Source organism: Urocitellus parryii, chromosome 9 (genome assembly GCF_045843805.1).
Source record: "Urocitellus parryii isolate mUroPar1 chromosome 9, mUroPar1.hap1, whole genome shotgun sequence".
Lineage (NCBI taxonomy): Eukaryota > Metazoa > Chordata > Mammalia > Rodentia > Sciuridae > Urocitellus > Urocitellus parryii.
Window position 1 is genome coordinate 96,447,378 of NC_135539.1, and position 20,837 is coordinate 96,468,214.

Consider the following 20,837-nt stretch of genomic DNA (forward strand, 5'->3'; position numbering starts at 1 on the left):
CACTGTGAATTGAGGCCATATGAACAATGTCAGGAAATTGTGATACCAACCAAAAAGGGTTCCTAAGAGCTGGGTCCTGAAGAGGAAGGGGAGGGCCTGGAGACCTGGTGACTATGGTGGGGACCACTGAGATCGTCACTTACACCTTGGTGGCTCTCCTGGGCTGGGGGTCTGGGAAAGCAAGGGTGGTGCCAGCACTGCCCAGCTTTCTCCAAGTGAAGGGTGGAGGCTCACAGACAGTTTAATATAAGCCCTTCAGATGAAAGTGTCAACTAGATAATTCAGAAATGCAATTGTGAAGTTAGATTGTGAAGTCACTCTCCTATTACCTCTTTCCAACAAGAAATAGTCTAATAGTCTAAGGAGATTTTTTTTTTTTCTTTGCTTACCCGAGTATAACACTAAAAATTCTTCAGGATGTCAATTCCCACATTTCATAGAAAGAGACTCCAGCCATCAGAGTAAACGAAAAAGAGAATGTGGCTAGGAACAGGAAGGGGCAGGCACAAAGAAGGGACCAAGCCACCTACTGGTAGTCAGCTTTCTTCTCAGAAAACACCCTGACGCAGAAATCCCCGTCCTTGTTGGGTTCAAAGGTGGAGGGCACGAGGATGTACTCTCCTGGGGGCAGCTTGAAGCGGTTGAGAACCTCCCGGAGGTTGATGAACGTGTCTGACCGCTCCCTGGCTCGAGTGGTCAGGAAGAATTTTTTGCTGAGGTGGATGTTGGTCTGCCCTCTTAACTGATGAATAAACAGAGAAACGGGGTGGGGTGGGGGGGAGGAGTGCCAAATAAACGTCATTATTGCTCTTTGGGATAAAGAGATTACAGTGACAATGTCTGAATTGCTAAGATAAAAAGCCAATTTTCTATTAAAAACAATTGGCCACAGAGGCAGGACTCAACTCTGTCTGCAGAGATGCCTGCCTTTCCACACGGAGTTCCTCAGCCTTCTGCAAGGTGACTCTAGCGGGTGAGAGTCCCCACAGCAGGAATCCGGTTCAGTTTTACACCGTGTAGGACCCACTAATTAAGGCAAAGACAAAATCAAGAGCTAAGAAGGGAGTCCTGCTGTTAGGGCAGAGGTAACCCAAGGTTGGGGCAGAGCTCACACACCATCCAACAGAGCCCTGTGCTCTGTCAGTGCCACCTTCCCAGGGACAAATGCAGAGCAGGTGGGTCCAGGCACCCTGTGTGACCACTTTAAGACACACAGCCACTTTGCATCATATCTCATTAGATTAGCACTCTGGCATAATTTAATTCATGTTTACAATAGCCTGGTGAGGTAGATGGCTGAAGAGTTTCACTGTAATAGAAACTGAAGAGCAGAGAGGCTGTCACTTGCCTGAGGTCACACATCCTGGGAACAGGGTCTTCCCTATGCTCCTGCCTTGTCTTGAGGAACACTCCACAGGGTTCCTCGTTCCCCTTTCTACTCATTCCCAGAACCACACAAGACTCCAACAAGCCTCCTGCAGTCTGAGGACTGTGGGTTGTCCACCCAGAACTAAACCCTGCACAGGCTCTGCTGGGTCACACACAGCCAGCAAACCCTACAGGGGCTTTCTGGAAGACCTTGCCCTGGGCTCAGACCAGTGGGATGCAGAGCTGGAGTGACCTCAGTGGGAGGGCACCAGCAGCCATCCTTCCGGCCCCACTCATGCTTCACCACACCCCCTGAGCTCTGCAGTTTAAGCCTCAGGCACGTTGGTGGACCTGAGTCCCCAGAGGCAGGGGCCGGTGCTTGCCAGACATACCTCCTCCGGAACCTGCAAAATAAAGGAGCACAATTCAGATGCTAGGAAAGCAACAAATAAAAATGCAGGCACTATGGTTGTATCCTTTGCTACCAGCTTTTTTCTAGCTTTAGCAATATCACCTACATCGACATGGTAATTGCTTTCCAAGGAACTCAAAATGTTTCCACATTGGCGAAATTGTAAAACAAACAGACAAACAAAAATCCTCTTATGACAGTAATGTGGATGAGAGTCCCTATGCCCACCTCCAATTTATTGAGCATCGAAACAGAGGCTTGGGGATGTGAAATGACTTGTCTATGGTCACCAGCCTAGTAGTGGCAAAGCCCATACCTGGTTCCCAGTCAAGGGAAGCAGGACTAGGCCCATAAGAAGAAGCAACAGTATTTCCTTTAGCAAATCACTTCCCGTCTCGGGTCTACGTTTCCTTAATTCTAAAATGGGGCCAAAAGATCACAGAAGACTTTCCCAACTCCAAAAGCCCACTGGATTCCCAAATGCACGAGGTGGCGGGGGCAGCTATGGGCAATTCTGTTGGCATTTTCCTTGCAGCTATTCTGCTCCAGGCCAGAAGTTCCCAGCTCCATTTCAGAGACCAAGGGATCTAGATCTAGGTGCATTTTTAGAACGGCCAACCTGCCAGTGATGGGTGAGCAAAGAGCCTTGTCTGGGTCCACCAGAATGTGCTGGAAACTGGCTCTGGGGCCAGGCAGAATCCCTGCCTGGTAGTATTTGCTATTTCCCACGGTGTAAATACTCCCCCTGTGACCATTTTCAGGCTGCCACAGTGACCTCGTGCAACGTGGGACTGAGGGGAGAGAGGGACAAGACTTGGGAGCCAGGAGGAGCTGATCCAGCATCACTGGGTTCCACTCAGCAAACCAAGATGCTGCCCTCAAGCCTTCCCTGCTCCCCTGAGGCTGTGAAAAGCCCTCTGTGCTGAGGAGAAGTGGGGGTACGGGGTGTTGAGGGTGGGGGAGGGGTGGGGAGTGGTTGCAGGGACGGGGCCCCAGGTTGGCTCTGTTCTCTGGAGCCCCACTCCGGGATGGGCCCTCAGCCTGAAGGGGAGCGGCAGTGAAGAGGCTGTCCTCTGGCTGCGCCTGAGTGGGGCTTTTCTTCAGCTTGGCTGAGAATGAAAGAAGGACCTGTGGGTGTCGTGGGGAGCAGGGCTCCAGCCAGCATGGCCCTGGGGAGTATAATGACCATTTGTTCTCCTGTCCTGAGACCTCCACAGTCCAAGCCAAGAACTCTGCTGGGCTCTGACCAGCTGGACCTGTTGGCTCAGTCCAGCCCTCACAATATTTCTTGATGTGACCCAGAATATTCTGTTCTCAGTTCAAGTCTCTTCTGTTCTCTGGAACTTGGTGGACCAACCAGAACATCAGGCCGGGGGATGTGAGGAGGGACATGGAGAACTCCTAGAAGACTGGCCATGGGGGTCCCTGTGACGCAGACCACCAGTAGGGATTTTCTTGTGTGAGTTGCTTCTAAGTCTGGCTGGGTCTCTGGCTTTGTTTTTGATCGACTGAGATCCCTGTCCACTGTCCCATCCCCAACTCTGCCTCTGGGATCAGCTGTCCATGCCAAGTGAGAAGGGAGGGGAAATTGCCCGCACCTCATAGATGCCAAAGCCAATGGTGTGCATGTCCTCGCCCATTTTCCTCTGCCGCCGCCGATGCTTCTGGATGAGGCCCACCAGGAAGGTACAGCCGCTCTCCCCATCCTCCTCATCCTCATCCTCCTCCTCTAGCTTGATCAGATACTGAGGGTTCATCCAGAAAGTGTCTGCAGCAGAGAGGGGAGCCCAGCCTTGAGCAGGTGTGCCTGGGGGTTAGGGGAGCAGGTATGCACAGGGGCTGGGGTTGCTGGGAGATGGAGGAGATGGGAGCTGGAAGAAGCAAAGGAACCAGGGTGGAGCCTGGGCAGGGTGGCTGGGTGGGGACAGGTAGAGGTGGGTTTCCATGAGAGGATGGTCTGCACTTGCCTAGATCTTAGCTGGACCTAAATTAGGACCTCCCCCTTGTACTTCTCTCTTGCCCTAGGTTACCTCTTGGGAATTGTTGTCACCCTAGAAGAGAGGGTGGTTAGAGTGTAGCTCCCCCTAGTGGTTGCTTTCCCACACAGAGCTCTGAGGGAGAGATCCTAGAACATTCCTTGGGGCTGGCTGAGGGGATTCGCATGTCTTTTCTTTACATTTTTGCTAACACACCTTACCTCTCAGTGAACTCAGAGGCCTGGGACACCTGTGCACAGTTTCAGTTTCTGTTCCTTGTCTTCGGCCTATCCCCTGGCCCACCCCAGTGGTATCTCTAACCTCTTCATTTCTAAAATCCATTCACAAGAAGGATCTGAGAGTTATTCATGTTCCAAGGGTAATTATGTTGATTACCTTCCCATACCTAATGGGTACAATTCTAGTGATGGAATTAAAGGCATGGTCTTGTGCACAGGCTGCTGCTTATTTTTGCAATTTAAGGTTTATTGGCACACGTTCATGTCCATTCATTGAAGCGTGGCTGTCTTGGGCCTACCACAGTAGAATTAAGTAAATATGGTACACAATGACTGACTGACACAGCCAAAGTGTTTACTGTTTGGTCCTTTGGAAAGTGTTTGCCAATCCCTGATCTAGTAGATACGGGAAGTATTTTTGTGGATGGCAAGGGGACTTCCAGGTGGTGGCATTTGGGACTGACACTTGGTGACTACATACTTGATCTGGAGGTTCTGGTCAGCTAATCCCAATCTGACTACTTGCTCTATGGGCTTGGCATACCATGTAAGAGCCTCAGTTTCCTCATTGGTAACAGAGAATCAATATATGACCACCACCTGCTACCAGAGTACTTAAAGAGCAACTCCATAGTCAGAATGCCTAGGTTCAAATTCCAGCAAGCTGTGTGGCTTGGGCAAAGTCATTTCACCTCTCTGAGTCTCAGAAACTTCACCTTAAAGATAGAGATAACCAAGAAGTTTTAAAGAAAGATTAAGTGAAATTATATATATATATATAAAGCACATTAGGACAGTTCCTAGCACCCAATGTTAGGCTCCATAATTGGCCGATGTCATCAGGATCAGGATCAGGACAGTTTCTAAGGGGGTGGGGGAGTAGGGATGGAACCATCAAAGCTGAAGAGGGGATTGACAAAGGCTGGACCAGAGGAGAAATCCTCATCCCATCTGAGTAGGGCCCTATCAGCATTTGCAGAGTGAACTGGGCACACTCGCAGGCCATGGGCAGCAAGGGCCTGATGTGCAGGAGTCCTAGTGGGTGAGATTCCCTTTCAGGACTCGGCTCCTTGGACTTAGGGTTGATAAAGTTCCTCATACGGGTAACGTGGGATTCAACACTGCTGTTGTAGGACTGGCAAAATGTCCAGGTACCGCGAATCTAGGCCTGGAGGGGACTTCAAAGAAACAACTAGTCTTTTTGGAGGCCAGTGAATGCAGGAGGTCATGGCACTGAGAAAACAGAGAAGGGTGTTGAGACTGAGGGCCCCAGTGAGAAGGAGCCGCCTCCCCCAAGCTGCGAGGCTGGTAGAAGTACATCTGTCAGGGAGGGTGAGAGGTGCCTGGGCCTCTGGTGGCCTCTTGTGGCAGCAGCCCTTACTTGGGTAATTCCTGCAGCCTCCTGCCGTGGAGCCCCGCCTCCAGTTCCCATCCATCTTGGTGAGTTTCCACTTCTTGTAGGAATCACTGGTGAGGGTGTCGGGGGTCAGGTTGCAGATCTCCAAGCGGGAATAGTGCCTCAGGAAGTCGCTGAGAGACATCCTGGCAAAAGCAGAGATATGGGCTGATTCAGGGTTACAAGAGGACACATTCATTATTAGCCTTGACCTTATGCCACGGGCAGACTTGCAGCCAGTCAAGGATAGGCAGAGAAGCACCTTGAGGCTGAATAGTAGACACCATGTCCAGAATCAGAAGTCTCAACTCCAATTCTGGCACTGCCAGGTTACAGCTGGGTCACTCTGAGCAAGTCACTTTACCTCTCTGAAGTTCAGAACTCTCCTCGGTACACATGGGAGTCATCAATAGCAAATGAGACAATACATGGGCACTTCTGGTAAACTGAAAGTTGTCTACAATGATAAGTGGTCCTCAGAGTGGCGTAGACACACAGCCTGCAGGTCGTTGCTGTGACTGAGGGACCAGGTACTGGATGAATCTCCAGAAACTGGTGGAGAGAAAGGCCCCATCTCTCCCTTTTTTTCTCTTAGGGTCTGAACCTGACTAAAGGAATCGCTCTTTCGGTCTTCTCTGAGAAGCTGCTCAGCTTGTAAATCCCACCATAAAGATGGATCAATTGAAGAGGGTGAAGAAGTTGTTGTTTTTTAAAACCCAGGGGCACTCAACCACTGAGCCACATCCCCAGCCCCTTTTAGTATTTTATTTAGAGACAGGGTTTCACTGAATTGCTTAGGGCCCTGCTAAATTGATGAGGCTGGCTTTGAACTTGTGTCCTGCCACAGCCTCCCGAACCACTGGGATTACAGGCATATGCCACCTCATATGTTTTTCGCTCAGGGTTTTATAATGCATTTAAAAGAACAAAATTAGGATCCTGTGTTGTGTGCCCTTGGCATTTTCCAGTAATGAACTCTTTCCCCAAAACCTCTACTGGATCTTACCAGAACTCCCCATCCTCATGCTGTCTGGTGAGCCTTTCCCTCACCTCTGGGTCTACAGTGTTCCAGTTTGGGCAGCTGGAAAACAAAGCAATGGGGGAGGCCTTAGGAACAGGTGCATGACAGGGACTTCTCCCCACGGCTCCCAGGTTGAGGAGCAGGGAACCCAGTCTCACCCAGACCTCAGGAAGGGAGGAAGTAGCCCCCACCTGGCTCAGACACACCTGAGTACTGATAAAGCTCTCAGGGGAGTGGAGAACCCAGTGCAGGTACAAACAAGGTAGCAGGGGAAGTTGCTCTGGAAGATGGGGTGAGGAGGAGTCTGGAAATGAACACAGCCCATCAGAAGGTAGGGAAGGGGCCCTGGCTGCCCAAACTGAGATGGGCCTGGTAGATCTTCCAGGGGCAACTGAAAAACCAACAAGGAGCTCCTCATTTCAGCCTCTGCAGCTGATCTGGAAGGAATTCTTGGCAGGTATTTCTCTGCCAAGGTCAAGGTTGCCTGGGGCAAGTTGGAGAAAAGGAGGAAGAACTGGAGGAGCCAGGCTGGGGAAGAGCAGGGAGAACTGGGAGAGAGGCTCAACTGAGCATTTACTTCATGTAGTTGAAAGTCTAAGAGGCCTTCCAGGAAGCCCTGGAGATTAACAGAGGGCTGTCTCTATGGTCTCAGCACAAAGATCAAGTCCTTGGCATAGAAGGACCAGTAGAACCAGATGAAGGCCCAATCATAGGGTGAATTTGAGTGGGGGAGGGATTAGCCACATTGTGAAAGAATTAGCATCACAGGAGCCCTTGGCCTGGAGAAAGGCACCCAGGCTGCTGGGGACAGTGTCCTGGTATAGTCACTCTTCAAAGGGCATCTGTGTACAGGCCCTGCCTGCTTAATGTGGCCCATGCTCCTTGAGCCTATTTCCCAGAGCAGTGCACGGGGCCTTCAAATCTCCGTGTCTCAGCAGGGCCTCCTAGCAGGATGCACACCCCCCAGGACCCCCAACCCTACACCTCCTCACTTGTCATTCCACTTCCCGGTCCACTCCACTTCTCCCCAGGGATTTCGGATTCGGATCAGTTTCTGTAGGCTTCCTGCACTTTCAACCTGAAGGATCAGATGAGAGAGGAAGGAGAGGTTGAGTGCCAGCCAGGCCTGGAGGGATGCAGACCCAAAGCTCCTACAGACCCTCAGGCTCTTGGCCTGAGCCAAGGAGGTTGTTTGTGAGGGAGGATCATCAAAGGTAGAAGGTGTTGACCCCAGGTCCCTCATGCTCTCCAGATTTAGAAAATGGAAATTAAAGCTCCAGAATCCTGCTCTTGGAGAATGGGGTCCTTTAATTTTTGTTGTCAACCTGAGGCATAAACACACTTGTTCTAGGGTCTGGGTTGGCACATTCCAGCAAAACCTGTTTAGCCAACTGGAATAGGATGCACTTTTCTCACAGGTGCTCAGAGAAACTTTAACACTTATTGAGAAAGAACATGGAGGGAAACAAGCAGACGCAGCATGTGAATCTTTTTGCTTTGTTTTGAGACAGAGGCTCACGATGTTGCCCAGACTGCCCTCAAACTCCTGGGCTTAAGCAATCCACCTGCCTCAGCCTCCTATGTAGTTGGGACTACAGGTGAGACAACATACCCAGCTAGTGTGTGACTCTTGATCAAGTCCTGGATCCGGGCTGTGGTGGGGAATTTTTTACTAGAAATTTTTAGGGCATTTTGGGCAATTGGGAAAAGTGTAACTAATCTAATCATCTAATATATTAGATGATGTTATTGAATTAATGTTTAATTTCTTGGTCATACCAGTAGTGGGCTCATGTAAGATGATTCCTTATTAATAGGAGATAAATGTTGAAGTATTTGTAAGTAAAGTATCATGACCACTGCAAGTTACTTGCAACTGGCTCAGGAAAAAAAAAGTCCACACACATTGAGAAAACAGATGTGGCCAAAACGCTAGTGATTGTTGAGTCTAGGGGCGTAAAGTTTGGATGTTTATTATACCATTCCTTCAACTTTTCTGTAGACTTGAAAAATTTCAACACATTAAAGATGGAAGGAAGTTAAAAAAAATCAAAGTTAGGGGGCTGGAGGTGTAGTTCATGAGCTGCATGCTTGGTGCAAGACCCTGGGTTTAATCCCCAGTGTTAAGAAAAGAAGGGAGGAAGAGAGGAGAGGAAAGGGAAGAGATAAAGGAAAAGAAAGAAAGGAAGAAAGGACGGAAGACGAAAGAAAGAAAGAGAAGTTAAAGATTACTGAACATACACAAGACCTTGGGTCAGGTCATTAACAGTGAACTTGGGTGGCTCAGTTGTGTTTATAGTAACAATAGTATGAACAGCAAGGACAGCCACTTATATAGTGTGTCAGGCCCTGTCTTAGCACTTTACATATATTAATTTGAATCACCACCACCATCTTCCAGTGGGTATTATTATTATTTCCATTTCCATTGAAGAAACGACGGAGTTCAAGTAATTTGCCCAGGTCCTGCAGTTGGCAGGAGGCAGAGTCTCGCTTGAACCTGGACAGCAGTGTTATTGTAAGAACAAATGTGAGAGCGTTTAAAAGGGTATAAAACATTCTACGGATGCAAAGTGCTAGTTTTTTGTTTGCATCTTTCTTTCTTTCTTTGTTTTCTACACTGGCCTGGAGAATGAGGTTCTCACGAAGTACAGGAAGAAGGAGTGGCGCAGCGGCCAGCAGGGGGCAGCGCGGCACGTCGCTGGCAAGGGCGGGGTCAGGGAACATCCTTGTCCCGACTGAACTTGGAGAACACCGGGCCTGTGCGAACGCGGGGGCCCCACCCCAGGGAACCACTGGCCAAAATGCACCTGTGGTCACTGTGTCGGGAGTACAGGGGCCCTGCCCCTCGGCGCAAGACGTTACCTCTTCTGCTCCGGTGACCGAGTACGCGTGTCCCTTCACCAGCTTCTGATACGTGATGGCCTCGGAATCCGCGGCGCTGGTGATCTGCAAACACCGACAATCAGCGGCCGCTGCACCTGTGCGGCCTACTTTCATCCCTCCCTCCTGTTCTAATACTAACGGCCCAACACCTACGACTACAGGGACCCAGGCCAAGGGAGGAGGCGCAGAGCTGCGCTAACGGGCATCTGGAGGGCCCCCCTCCGCCCCGCGCCGCCCATTGCCACCTTCAGATGCGGAATCGCCTGGAACTATCAGAGAAGGCGACCTGTGACCATCTGTGAGGGCGAGCACGTGCATTCACAGATTTCTGTAAACTGAGGAGGGTGCAAAAGGGCCCACCCTGGAGAGAGGGCCCGTGGGTGGCATCATGGTTCAGGTCAGCCAGCATCGCTGATCCAGAAGAGTTGATCCCCCATGCTCCCACATCCAGCACAGCCCAACTGCATGGTTTAAATACTATGGAGGTTTTTTCTCGCCTGTGTTCAAATTCGCTTCTCTTGTATTAGAAAGTCCTTGAGGTAATTCCTTTCCCATCTATTCTGATGAAGGTTGTTAATTTTGTCTGGTTAATAGGAAGAAAGACTGAGAACAGAGAGGATCTTTTGGGGTCTAACAGATTTTGGTGCCAAGAGTCAGGGCTTCTTATCTGCATCCCTAGAGGGGACCAGGATCTCTGATGGGACAGGGCTTGGGTGTTGGGCACAGCTTTTGTCTGGATTCTCTTAGGGACAGCACATCCACCCACCTCCCATCCACTGGTGAAGTTTGCCAGCAAGGCTATTAAGAGGAAACAGTTCTTTCCTGTGCCCTCTGAAGTCTTCCTACAGAACCATCAGCCCTGGAGCAGAGTGAGGGAAGGCTTCTGGGCTCTAGGTGCAGCCTTCTGTGGATGGGGGCAGGTATTATACCAGAGAGGGCAGGAAGCTCTCAGGGACCCTGTGGTCTGGGGATGGAGGTGAGAAAGTGAAATGAAGAGCAAGGTGAGAAAGGGAAGTGGGCTGGGGAGGTAAGGGCTGGAGGCACCATCACTCCATCAACTGCACATCAGAAAGTCTGGCTGTTGCTAGCAACCCCTGTCTTCCTGATGATGAGAAACATGGTGGACAGGGATACATTAATGTTGTATGGGGCAGTGGGTTTTCTCGGGCACTGTTGGGACCTCTCTTCAGCCAGAGCAGACTCGGGGATGAGTTTAGGGAAGGAGGACTAAACTTACATCAATAGAGCATCCAAGGAGGGAACCCTTCTGCAGAGCCTTCTGGATGATCCTGAACAGGTTGGGAGGGGCCTTCTTTAACTCATACCATTCAGCAATGCCTCCTGTGAAGTCCTCAAAGCCCTCGGTGGTGGCACCTCCAGAGAGCGCTTCATAGCACCCGTTGATCCTACAGGAAGGGAAGAGATGCTATCCCTCATCCCTCAGAATGCCACCCCACTTGTACTCTGACATGACCCCCTCCCACATTTGATTGATGCTCATGGGACCCTCTGCTCTCGTTCTTCTTGGTTTTGTCTCCAACTTCAGTGTCCAGCTACCATCTCCACAGTCACTCTTTCTCCGGTACTTTGTGAAGTATTTTGAAAATCTCACAGAACCCGAGTTGGCAGGACCTTACTGATGATCTGATCCAGCCTCCCATATCGATTCTTTCTGTATCTTGAAGGGAAAGGGGAGGTCTGCTAATGGGCTGTTTGGCATTTAGAGCTTAAAAATGACAACAATTCAATAATGAAAGCATCTTCCCGGAGAAACAGGCAGTGGGTCTGTGTGGGCTTATTGCTCCTGACTACCTATGCTGGAGTCTGGTGGCTTCTCTAACTCCAGTACTTAAGCTCTGGGACTTAGAAGCATTGCTCAGGCTCAGGTTCCCTCAGCAGAACCCGGCCCCCTCCTTCCTGGCATAGGTCTGAAAGGAACAGAGATCCACTTGCTCTCTTCTAGTTAGGTTACCTTCATGGAGGGAGCCTGTGCAGTGTGGCCATGCTGAGGCCCTTTTGGGGAGGGCTGAGCACCGGTCAAACTTGACTTTGGGCAAGCTGGATGGGAAGCAGCTGGGAGGAGTATGGAAAACCACTTCAAATCAGCCACACCATTAGTCTGGGCAAATTTCCACAATTTTCCTACTTTTGCAAAGGTAGTTTTGCCTACTGGCCAAACCTGCTATTTTTAGTTGACAAATATGTAATAGAATCTGTCAAGGAAACAAAGTTCCTTCTCAAGGCCAGCACACTCAGCATCATGACTTGTTTCTGTGCATTTGGTTAAAAATGGCAACAGCTATCATTTGTCATTGTACCACGTGGCCCAGCACCCTGTGTGTTCATTATCTCCTTGAATTTAGAACCCAATTTGGGCCAAAGGAGTCCTTTTTATAGAAGAGAACGTCTACTCAAAACAGTCCTAAATAGCTCCTGTGTTTTGGAGGGCAATAGGGACAGGCCACAGGGTTTTGGGAGAGGGCATGGTCACTTACTTGGCATAGGCTTTCTCCAGCAGGGCGCTCCAGAACTCGCTCCCCTCAGCTGAATGCACAAAGAGCAGCTCTCCATCCTTGGTGGGCAGCCTGTCGTCCACCACCACCTCCACCCACTCGCCATACTGCCAGAACTGCAGATAAGGGGAGGGAGGGAGCGGTGTGGGGTGGGCTGAAGGAGGAGCCCGTGGCAGCACTGGGATCCCTAAGCTCAGTTGCATCTGGCTTCCTGCTGCCCGGTCCCTTGCTGTAAGCTCCACAGCCAATCCCAGTAGGAGATGCCCCTTTCATTTCCTACTGCAGGGAAGTCCTCATGAAGTAAGCAAGGACAGATGGGCTTGTCCATCCCTCCAAATCCACACCCATCTCTTTAAAAAGAGTATTTCTCATTAATCAATATAAAAGGGAAATGACTTTGACATTTTGTCTTAAGCTCAGATAATAAATATATATTTTTTAAAATTTGGGAATTACTTCCCGTATGCCCTGATGTACACCTCCTTGTAATGTTTTTGGAGCTCCCCCTGCTGCCCCCGCCCCCATCCCCCAGCCGTGGTCATCCTGGAAGGGTCCCATGTCATGAGCAGGTTGGGAGCTTCCTGCTCACTGTCACCTCTGTAAAGCAGTGCTGGTCTTTGGAGTCTGCTAATGTGATGGACAGGAGAATCCAGCCAAACTAAGGGATCATGACAAGCCCTGGGACTTGGTAAAAAGAAGCCTAAGCCCATCATGAACTGACCTGGAAGCGGAAGATCCCTGCATAGTTCTCCTGGAAGCTCTGGTCTAGGGGGACGACTCGAGCCAGGATTTCTTCATTCAAGGTAAGGGAGGCGATGGCAGCCAGCAGCCAGCAGTCACCTGAGAACACAGTGCAAGGAGCTCTTAACAGGGGCATCTCAGTACCTGGAAGAGGTTAAAAATCTGGTCCCCACCTCTGGGGGTTTGAAGCCTAAGATGACCTGCAAATAGACGGAATGATATTTCAGACAGTCCTTATCTAAGGTCTGAGGGTTTGGGTACTAATTTGAGGGAAATGCTAGGGTGAGATACTATTGGGTTGGCATTGGGTGGGGAGGGGAAAATTCATTCCCCCAAAGACTCGGAATCCTGTAGTGGCTCCCCTGTCCTGGGAACCCAGCTCTGTGCCATGACTATGTGGAGTGAACGCAAAGAACTTGGCAGTAAGAGGTTTCTGCAAAAACAGGCTTTGAAGGGGAGTTTGAGTGTGAGTGTGTTGAAAGATGGGAAAGGGTCAAATGTTGCATGTCTCCTGGGAGGAGGGTTCGGAGACAAGGCAAGAGAACATGCCCTAAAATTTTCCATGACAATTAAAGGAAATAGCCTCAGTTGAATTTAATTCATTGTTGGGTTTATTTTTGTTGAGAGGTTTATTAGAAGTGTTAGTGAAGTTTACTGAATTTTTGGACTTCTGGTTGACTACTTAGTACCCTCAAGGCTCCTGAACTAGACCATCCTATCGATGTGCAGATAGACTGTATATAACTCTTTGCCGTCTGGATATGACAGATCCATGGCACATGGAGACGTGTTCCTCCCTAAGTTGTCAGTAACCAAAGGAAGTCAAACAAATCCTCTTTAAATTAGGTGGGTGGTGCAGGGCTGTGGGTTCACCTGTACTTTTCCATTGAGCAACTGTTTGCTGCCCTCCTGGTAACCCCGAGAGCCTGCCCTCCCTACCTTTTCAATCTGCAAGGTTTTGGTAGCACTAACTCTGTTCCCAATTCCAGAGGAGACCTGAGGCAATCTATGCAGCACATTTGCCTGGCTTCAGTGGATGGGTCAGGAATGTGCTGTGACCCAGCCAGAGCAGATGAGGTGCCAGGAGAGTTTCCTGGGGTTTCCGGGAGACTGGGCAGGTGACTTTTTCTGCATTGAATCTTTGAAGATGTACATTATGTTGCTGTTGAAGCTACTTCTGTGGTGAGAAGCAGCCTGTCTGCCTAGGAGGCCAGTGCAGAACAGGAGCTGAGAGATGGAGAGAGAGAGACAGCAGGTCCCGGAAAACCACTTGAATCCCTGAATCAAGCTATACCTGAAGCCAGACTGCCTTGGACTTTTCAGTTATGTGAACCAATAGTTTCTCAGTTTCCTCATCTGGTATGCACGGCTATAAGTTCCTGCGTCTCTACTGCTAGGAGACCTTGGGCAAATGCCATTTTGTATTGAGCCCTTCCTATGTTCCAGCCAGTGTTCTAGGACCTTCAGGTTCATTATCTCATTTATTCCTCACAACAGTTCTGAGGACAGTATTATTTCTACCTCCATGTTAAAGCTGAGTATCACAAGCCTTAGAGAGTTTATGTGCATTGCAATTTAAGCAGTTACAAATAAAAGTTTAAAAGGTATAGTTTTAAGGGCTGGCAGATCTAAGAAGCAAACTTTTAGGTCAGTGAGACCTTTACGTAAACAAAACTAAAATCTCTCTGACATGTTGAGGATATGAAGCCTAGGGAGAAATTTAGCAGTGACTATTTTAAGCTCCAGCTAGGAGTAAGCAGTCGAGGAGTCCCTGATTGGTAGTGATGGAAATCTACCTGGAGGGGCTTTTCTTGCCTAATTTCACAGTTGTGCCTTGTACGGACACAGTGATCAAGTAGACAGATGACCTTTAGGCCTTTTCTAAGCATCCAATGCTCTTCCACTCCAACCTTATCAAACTCTTCATCTCCAAGGACCAGTTCATCATGTGCCAGTCATTTCTAGGGCCATGAGACCCTACCCCCTTTTGGTCAATTTATTCCTCTTCCTCTACCATGGGATCTTTTCATGACATTAGTCCTTCCTTGGGAATCTGAAGATATCTGTTGACTGTTATTTTCATTTTCAATGAGGGTATTTGAATTTTCTGGGAATCTTGCAAACTGCTTAGATTTAAATCTATCGGGAACACACAGAGGGAAAAGGCTGGAGGGTAAAATGGAACCAAGCATAGGGATTCTGGTAACAGGAGTCCTGGACCAGTTATTCCCCCAGTTCCTGTGCAATTTCCTATTAAATCCATGAGCATCCTCCTAGGAGCTGCCTGGGTCCATCTGAGTCCAGCCATGGATGGATCAATGTCTTTTTGTTCTATCCCCTTGGTCCCAGGAATCAATGCTTTTGCATCATGCATGTATGGCAACACACAATCATGTCTGTGGGACGGTCACTTGCTTTTGCAATCTCACTGGTCATGGCTGACTGTGCTGCTATTCAAGGGACATGACTGGATGCATGAAGGATTGGCTTCAGTAGTGGCACTATGTTTGTGTGTGTGTGTGTGTGTGTGTGTGTGTGTGTGTGTGAAAAAGAGAGAGAGAGAGAGAGAGAGAGAGAGAGAGAGAGAGAGAGAGAGAGAGAGAGAAAGAGATTTAGGCCAGGACTCAGATTAGGTCTATGCCCCTATCAGATAAACTGCTTAACACCAGAACTTCAGATGTATTCTTGTCACATCCTGGAAACCAGTGGCCATGCTTTGTGGCTTTCAGTTTTCTTTCTTCATGTCCCAGAAGTATCTCTCCCGCCCACCCTGCTGGGAGTTAGGTCTCTCTCCCTCATCCCTTGCTAATTTGTCTCCTCCTAAAGGATTCTCATCCTTCTCATCCTAGAATGTTTCCTAGGGGATGAAACTGGATTTCTAGATTAAGTTACCTGCTTGAGGTCACATATCCTGGAAGGGCAGAGCCAGGATCAGTACCTGGATCTCTTCACTTCTTGTCTTTCCACTAGCAAACATTAAAAAAACCAACAAACCACTAATATTTTGTATATTTTAAAGTTGACAAAGAACAATTTACACATTCTGACCTTCACATGAATCTTGGGAGATTATTATCATTATCATAATCCCCTTTTCAAGATGAGGAAACTGATATTTAGCCTATAGATTAGATAATTGCAGGGTCTACATGCAAAAACTGTAAACCAGAATCTTGGATTTTGTTTAACAATGATCCTGGCTAGCAATTTCTTTTGATTAATAGTACCTGATTCCTGTAACTTAAGAAATCCACTATTAACAACCAACTGTTAATTCAAATTTAAAACTAAGGGTCACATATTAGAAGCTTCCTTAAGTCCTATACTTTAATAGCCCAATACTCTTGGTTCATTAACTAGTAAAACATGTCACCTATTCAATACAATGTAATTCACCCAAACATGACAATTTGTCATTGCATAGCTGAGACAATGGCATTAAGATCACAGCAAAGGTCAGAGGAAACTATAAGGGTCCGGCGAAGCATCGGAGAAAGAGACCACAAGAGACTGGCTTCATGCAAAAAGCAGGAGGGAGTTTACTGAGGATCCAATTCAGCGCTCTGAGGCCCCACGCAGGCTCGCTCAAAAAGCGAGAGCAGCCCGGAGCCCAGAGCAGAGGTCAAGCGGAGCTTAAGTACACTTTTTGGGCAGGGTGGGGGCTTTGTATACATCAGAACAAATCATCATGAGGCGTGGGAAAATTGAACAACAACTCTGAGACATGATTAGTACATTCATTGGTGGGAACAGATTGAGCAGGGGTGATTGGTCACTCCTAAGCGGGGTACACATTCAAACTGATTGGTTTAGGTCCTAAATAACTACGTGACAAACTACACAGAGTCCCAGGTTATTAGACAACCAAGGAGTCAGTGGGAATATTTACTGGGCAGTTCGGGTATTGTCCTAACAGATGATTTTAACAATACCTGGTCCTTCACTTTTTTAACTCAGGCCCTGCAGCTTGGAAACTTTACAATGCCCGGTCTTTTACACTTTAACTCAGGCTTTGCGGCTTAGAATCAGCTTAGAAATTTTACCCTTACAAAACAAGTTACATGCATTTTAGTCAAAATTTCAAAAAGTTTTTCATCTATTTTCCACACTCTGGAGTTAAGGGAGGCATAGAGGCCCACAAGAACAACATCTTGACTTCTAATAAGGGGGAGGCATTCAATCCTATTTTATGCTTGATTCTTTAGCTAGCTCATTCCCTTGCCCAATCAAAGCAAAACACTTTGAAGTTGAAAAGCTCATTACCTAGTGGATTCCTTTGATTTCTTTGAATATATGCTCATAGGAGCTTCCTCAGTTGCAAGATCTGCATAGCGATGACAACAGTTTACATTCACAAAGGTTTACTCTGCACCAGGTCTTGGGCTAAAGGCTTCTCATGTATTACAACATGATCATCTCATTTCATTGTCACCAAACAGTCCAGGATAGGTAATTTTATCCTCTGTTTCTTAATTGAGGAAACTGGGGTTTAAGGGGGTTGAGTGGCTCACCCCAAGGCTTCAGTTAATGAGTGCCTGTTATGTTGGCCTGAGCATTAGAAGTGTTTAATGTATAACCCGCACGGTTTACTTTGCAAAGAGGCTGGTGTCAATTCTGAATTCACCTAATTCAAAGGACAGTGTCTAGGGACTTTTTGTCCTTGAGAGGTGACCTGATTATGTTTCAGCATCTGCATAGTGTTTTTTCTCTCACTGGCTTCCTGCTCACTCCACCTGGATGGCCCATATCTACCAGGTTTCTCCCTGCAACCACACCTGTTATATGACCTCATCAGCTTAGGGTCTCACACCCGGCCTTCCCTCCTGAGGGTTCTCTAAAATAATTTATGGAAACACTTCTATTCTGAATCATCCTATGGCAACTTCGCCCTGGAGAGGGACCCTAGTTGAAGTCCAGGGAATCTCCACATAGCAGAGCCTGTTTGGAGCAGTTACATCTGGGTCTGGACAGAACAAGGCTGGCTAGTTTGGGAGGGGCCTGATAACTGGATTAACTCAAATACTTCATAAACCGCTTATGGCTCCGCTGGTTTTAGCTCCAGGAAAGCCTCAGAGAGTGCCTTCAATGACTGAGGCCTCTCCTGGAATGTTGCCACATGGCTGGGGCTTGAAAGAGATTCTACAAAGGTTTTCACATATGAATCCCTAAAAGACCCTGGAAGTTAACAGATAGTGCATTCCTCAGGCTCATTTATTTGGGTTCTGCTCTTCAATCACACAAGAAGATACTGTGACAGAAGGGAGGGTGGGATGGCCACTCAAAGTATGGCCCACCTCAAAGGACTGTCACTGAACAGTATTTTGCACAACAAAACCCTTACCCTCCTCTCCTGGTGGGCTTTCCAGTTATTATACAGGTACCTCTGTTTATGCTTGGTTACCTGTTGACAACTTTTTGATCTCCAATTACTCCATTTATCTCAAAGAAGAAACAATTATCTTGGGGACCTGAGTATTGGACTACTCTGCTTGCCTCTCTATGTCTATTGAACACCCTTCATTCTGCCCTCCTCAGTGGATCTCACAGGGCCCCAGCAACTCTAGTTCCTGGGTATGTGTGTGTGTGGGGGGCGGGAGGTTATCCAGTGGAGACCAAGCAAGGAAGGTAAGATTAGGACCATGTCTTCCTTGGCTCCTTCTCTGAGCTTAGATCCAGCCAGTTGTGTTCCTTAACTGTAGGTCACAACTTCCTCCAGGAGGCACTATACACAACCCACTCCCAGTTCTAGAATCCCGACAACTGCTCCCAACTCACAGTTCTAGGATTCTTCTGGAGGGGTTCAGCTCTGTTTCCTCCTTTGACAATAGAAGGCTCTAGATATAAACTGCTTATCTCTTAAGAGTGTTCAGAACTTCTCTGACTACTTGGGAGGCCCTAGTCAGCTGTCACCTTTATTAATTAACTCCAACGGTGCAGCAAGCCTGCCTGGAGGGGCTTAGCCAATCACTTGCCCTATTTTAAAAAGAAACCCATATTTTTTGCTACAAACACTCATTACCCTAAAAGTGCTTTTCCCTCTGAAATTACTCTATAAATTTAATGTGATCCCAATAAAAATAGGAATAGAATTTTTAAAAAGTTTTTTTTAGGGCTGGGGATGTGGCTCAAGCGGTAGCGCGCTCGCCTGGCATGCGTACGGCCCGGGTTCGATCCTCAGCACCACATACCAACAAAGATGTTGTGTCCGCTGAGAACTAAAAAATAAATATTAAAAAAAAATTCTCTCTCTCTCTCTCTCCTCTCTCACTCTCTCTTTAGAAAAAAAAAGTTTTTTTTTTAAACTTGGCTGATTCTAAAGTTTATAAGGAAAATTTAAACATAAAGCATAACCAGAAAAAAAAATCTAAAAGGGAAGGGAATCAAGCTCCATCAGATATTAAAACACATATAAAGATATGTAATTAAAATAGTGCAGAACTTGTACATGACTCTACAGATAGGTAAGTAACGCAGAACACAAAGTCCAAAAGCAGTCCCAAACAATAAAGTTCAATAAAGATAAATTATTCACAAAAGAAACTAGAACCGAGTAACCATCTAGAAAATAATCAAGCTATAGTTCAGCTTGTCACAAGGCTCAACTTTAAAAAAATATATATATATTTTTAACATAATACTGTATTTTTTATGTGGTGCTGAGGATCAAAATCACACAAACTAGGCAAGTGCTCTACTACTGAGCTACAACGCAGCTGCAAGGCTTAATTCTTGATGTATAATATTTATATATTTATATATAAGCATTTAATATTATGTATTATAAGTATATTTATATGTATATTATAAACTATAAATATGGTAAATCTAGAAATTTATTTATATGTTTTCTATCTACATGTTTATTTATATCATACTTGATTCATATTGTAGTATGATGATATTTAATATAAACAAAATATTTACAGAAGTCCATAAAAATCTTAGACGAGACAGTGAGAAAATTCTATTACAATCTCAGAGTAGAGATTGTACCTAAAGATTGTAATCTGGAAGCCACAGATTTAAAAATGATAAGTTAATAATATTTAAATAAATTTAACTACATTAAGGTAAAAAAATACATCATAAAGCCACAATAAACAAAGTCAAAGTAGAAAAAATAACACAGAAAATATCTGTTATTCATATCCCAGGCCAAAGGTAAAATTTTCTGGCAGATAAAGAAGAAAAGGCCACATCCAATAGAAAACTAGGCAAAGATATAAACAGAGTTAATGGAAAAAGAAAAAAAATTACAAATACACATCCTTACTCATCATAGAAGAGATGTAACAAAGAACTATACTGAGATATCATTTTTTTTTTATCTTTCAGATTGGAAAATTTAAAAAGTGTGATTCAGGGCTGGGGTATAGCTCAGTAGGGGAGCCCTTGCCTAACATATGTGAGGCCTTAGGTTCCATATCCAATATTTCAAGGAAAAAAAAAGGTTTGATTTCCTAAGGAGGCTGCAGGGAAATAAACACTCTCATAACCCATCAGTGAATGCAGAGATCGGGGCAAACTTTATAAAGGCCATCTAATAATATCATCAGTGTGCTCAGCAGCCATCTCCAGTGATCTTCCCTCCAGACACACTCACATGAGAAATGGTGTGTGCAATGCAACACTGCTTGTAATAGCAAGACTGGGGACAGCCTAAATGCCCATTCAGAGGGGACTGCTGAAATAAATTATGGCTCATCTTTACAATGAAATGCAGCCATAAAACAGAGCAAAGGTGCTGTTGAATGAAATGATCTCCAAGAGATGGTAAGCAAAACAAAGCAAGATACAGAACAGTATGTATAACAAAAAGAACAAAAAATGGGGAAAAATGAAAAAAAATAGGAAAAGGAAAAAGAAAAATGGTGGAACACAGTGTATTACCACTTTTGGTAACTCAAATCTGTACACTCTGAAGTTATTTTTGGATGATCTGTTATATAAAAGAGCAATATGTACCCTGCATGCATAGATTATGGTCTTATCATAAAAGTTAGTCTATTGCCATTGATAGACTATTGAGATTATATCAGTCTTGTAGTAAAAAAGAATAGCTTAACATTAGATATTCTAAAATGAAAATTACTTTTTGGCAGAAGTTCTCCATAATAGTTGGTCTATACTGAGATGACAACAAATGACCAAATCAACTGGTTTATCCCAGTATCCCTCCAAAGTGTGTTCTATAGAAATCAGTTCCTAAAGAAGTTAACAGGTATTCCTTGAGAAAACTTTATGTGTTATGACAAAATAAGTTCAGGAAAGGCAAAGCTAACCAG

At 46.5% G+C, this 20,837-nt stretch overlaps 1 protein-coding gene across 1 annotated transcript in view; it reads right to left on the bottom strand.

The window, feature by feature from the left end:
- Positions 1-20,837, bottom strand: part of Capn2 (calpain 2) — a 53,390-nt gene that overhangs the window by 12,404 nt on the left and 20,149 nt on the right. Inside the window, exons 3-12 of the mRNA XM_026407141.2 lie at positions 12,533-12,651; positions 11,794-11,927; positions 10,536-10,704; positions 9,278-9,361; positions 7,405-7,490; positions 6,398-6,472; positions 5,377-5,537; positions 3,379-3,548; positions 1,761-1,772; positions 531-742 (exon numbers count right to left, since the gene is read on the bottom strand). Of these exons, the coding sequence (XP_026262926.1) occupies positions 531-742; positions 1,761-1,772; positions 3,379-3,548; positions 5,377-5,537; positions 6,398-6,472; positions 7,405-7,490; positions 9,278-9,361; positions 10,536-10,704; positions 11,794-11,927; positions 12,533-12,651 (1,222 nt within the window). The remainder of the gene's footprint in view (positions 1-530; positions 743-1,760; positions 1,773-3,378; positions 3,549-5,376; positions 5,538-6,397; positions 6,473-7,404; positions 7,491-9,277; positions 9,362-10,535; positions 10,705-11,793; positions 11,928-12,532; positions 12,652-20,837) is intronic.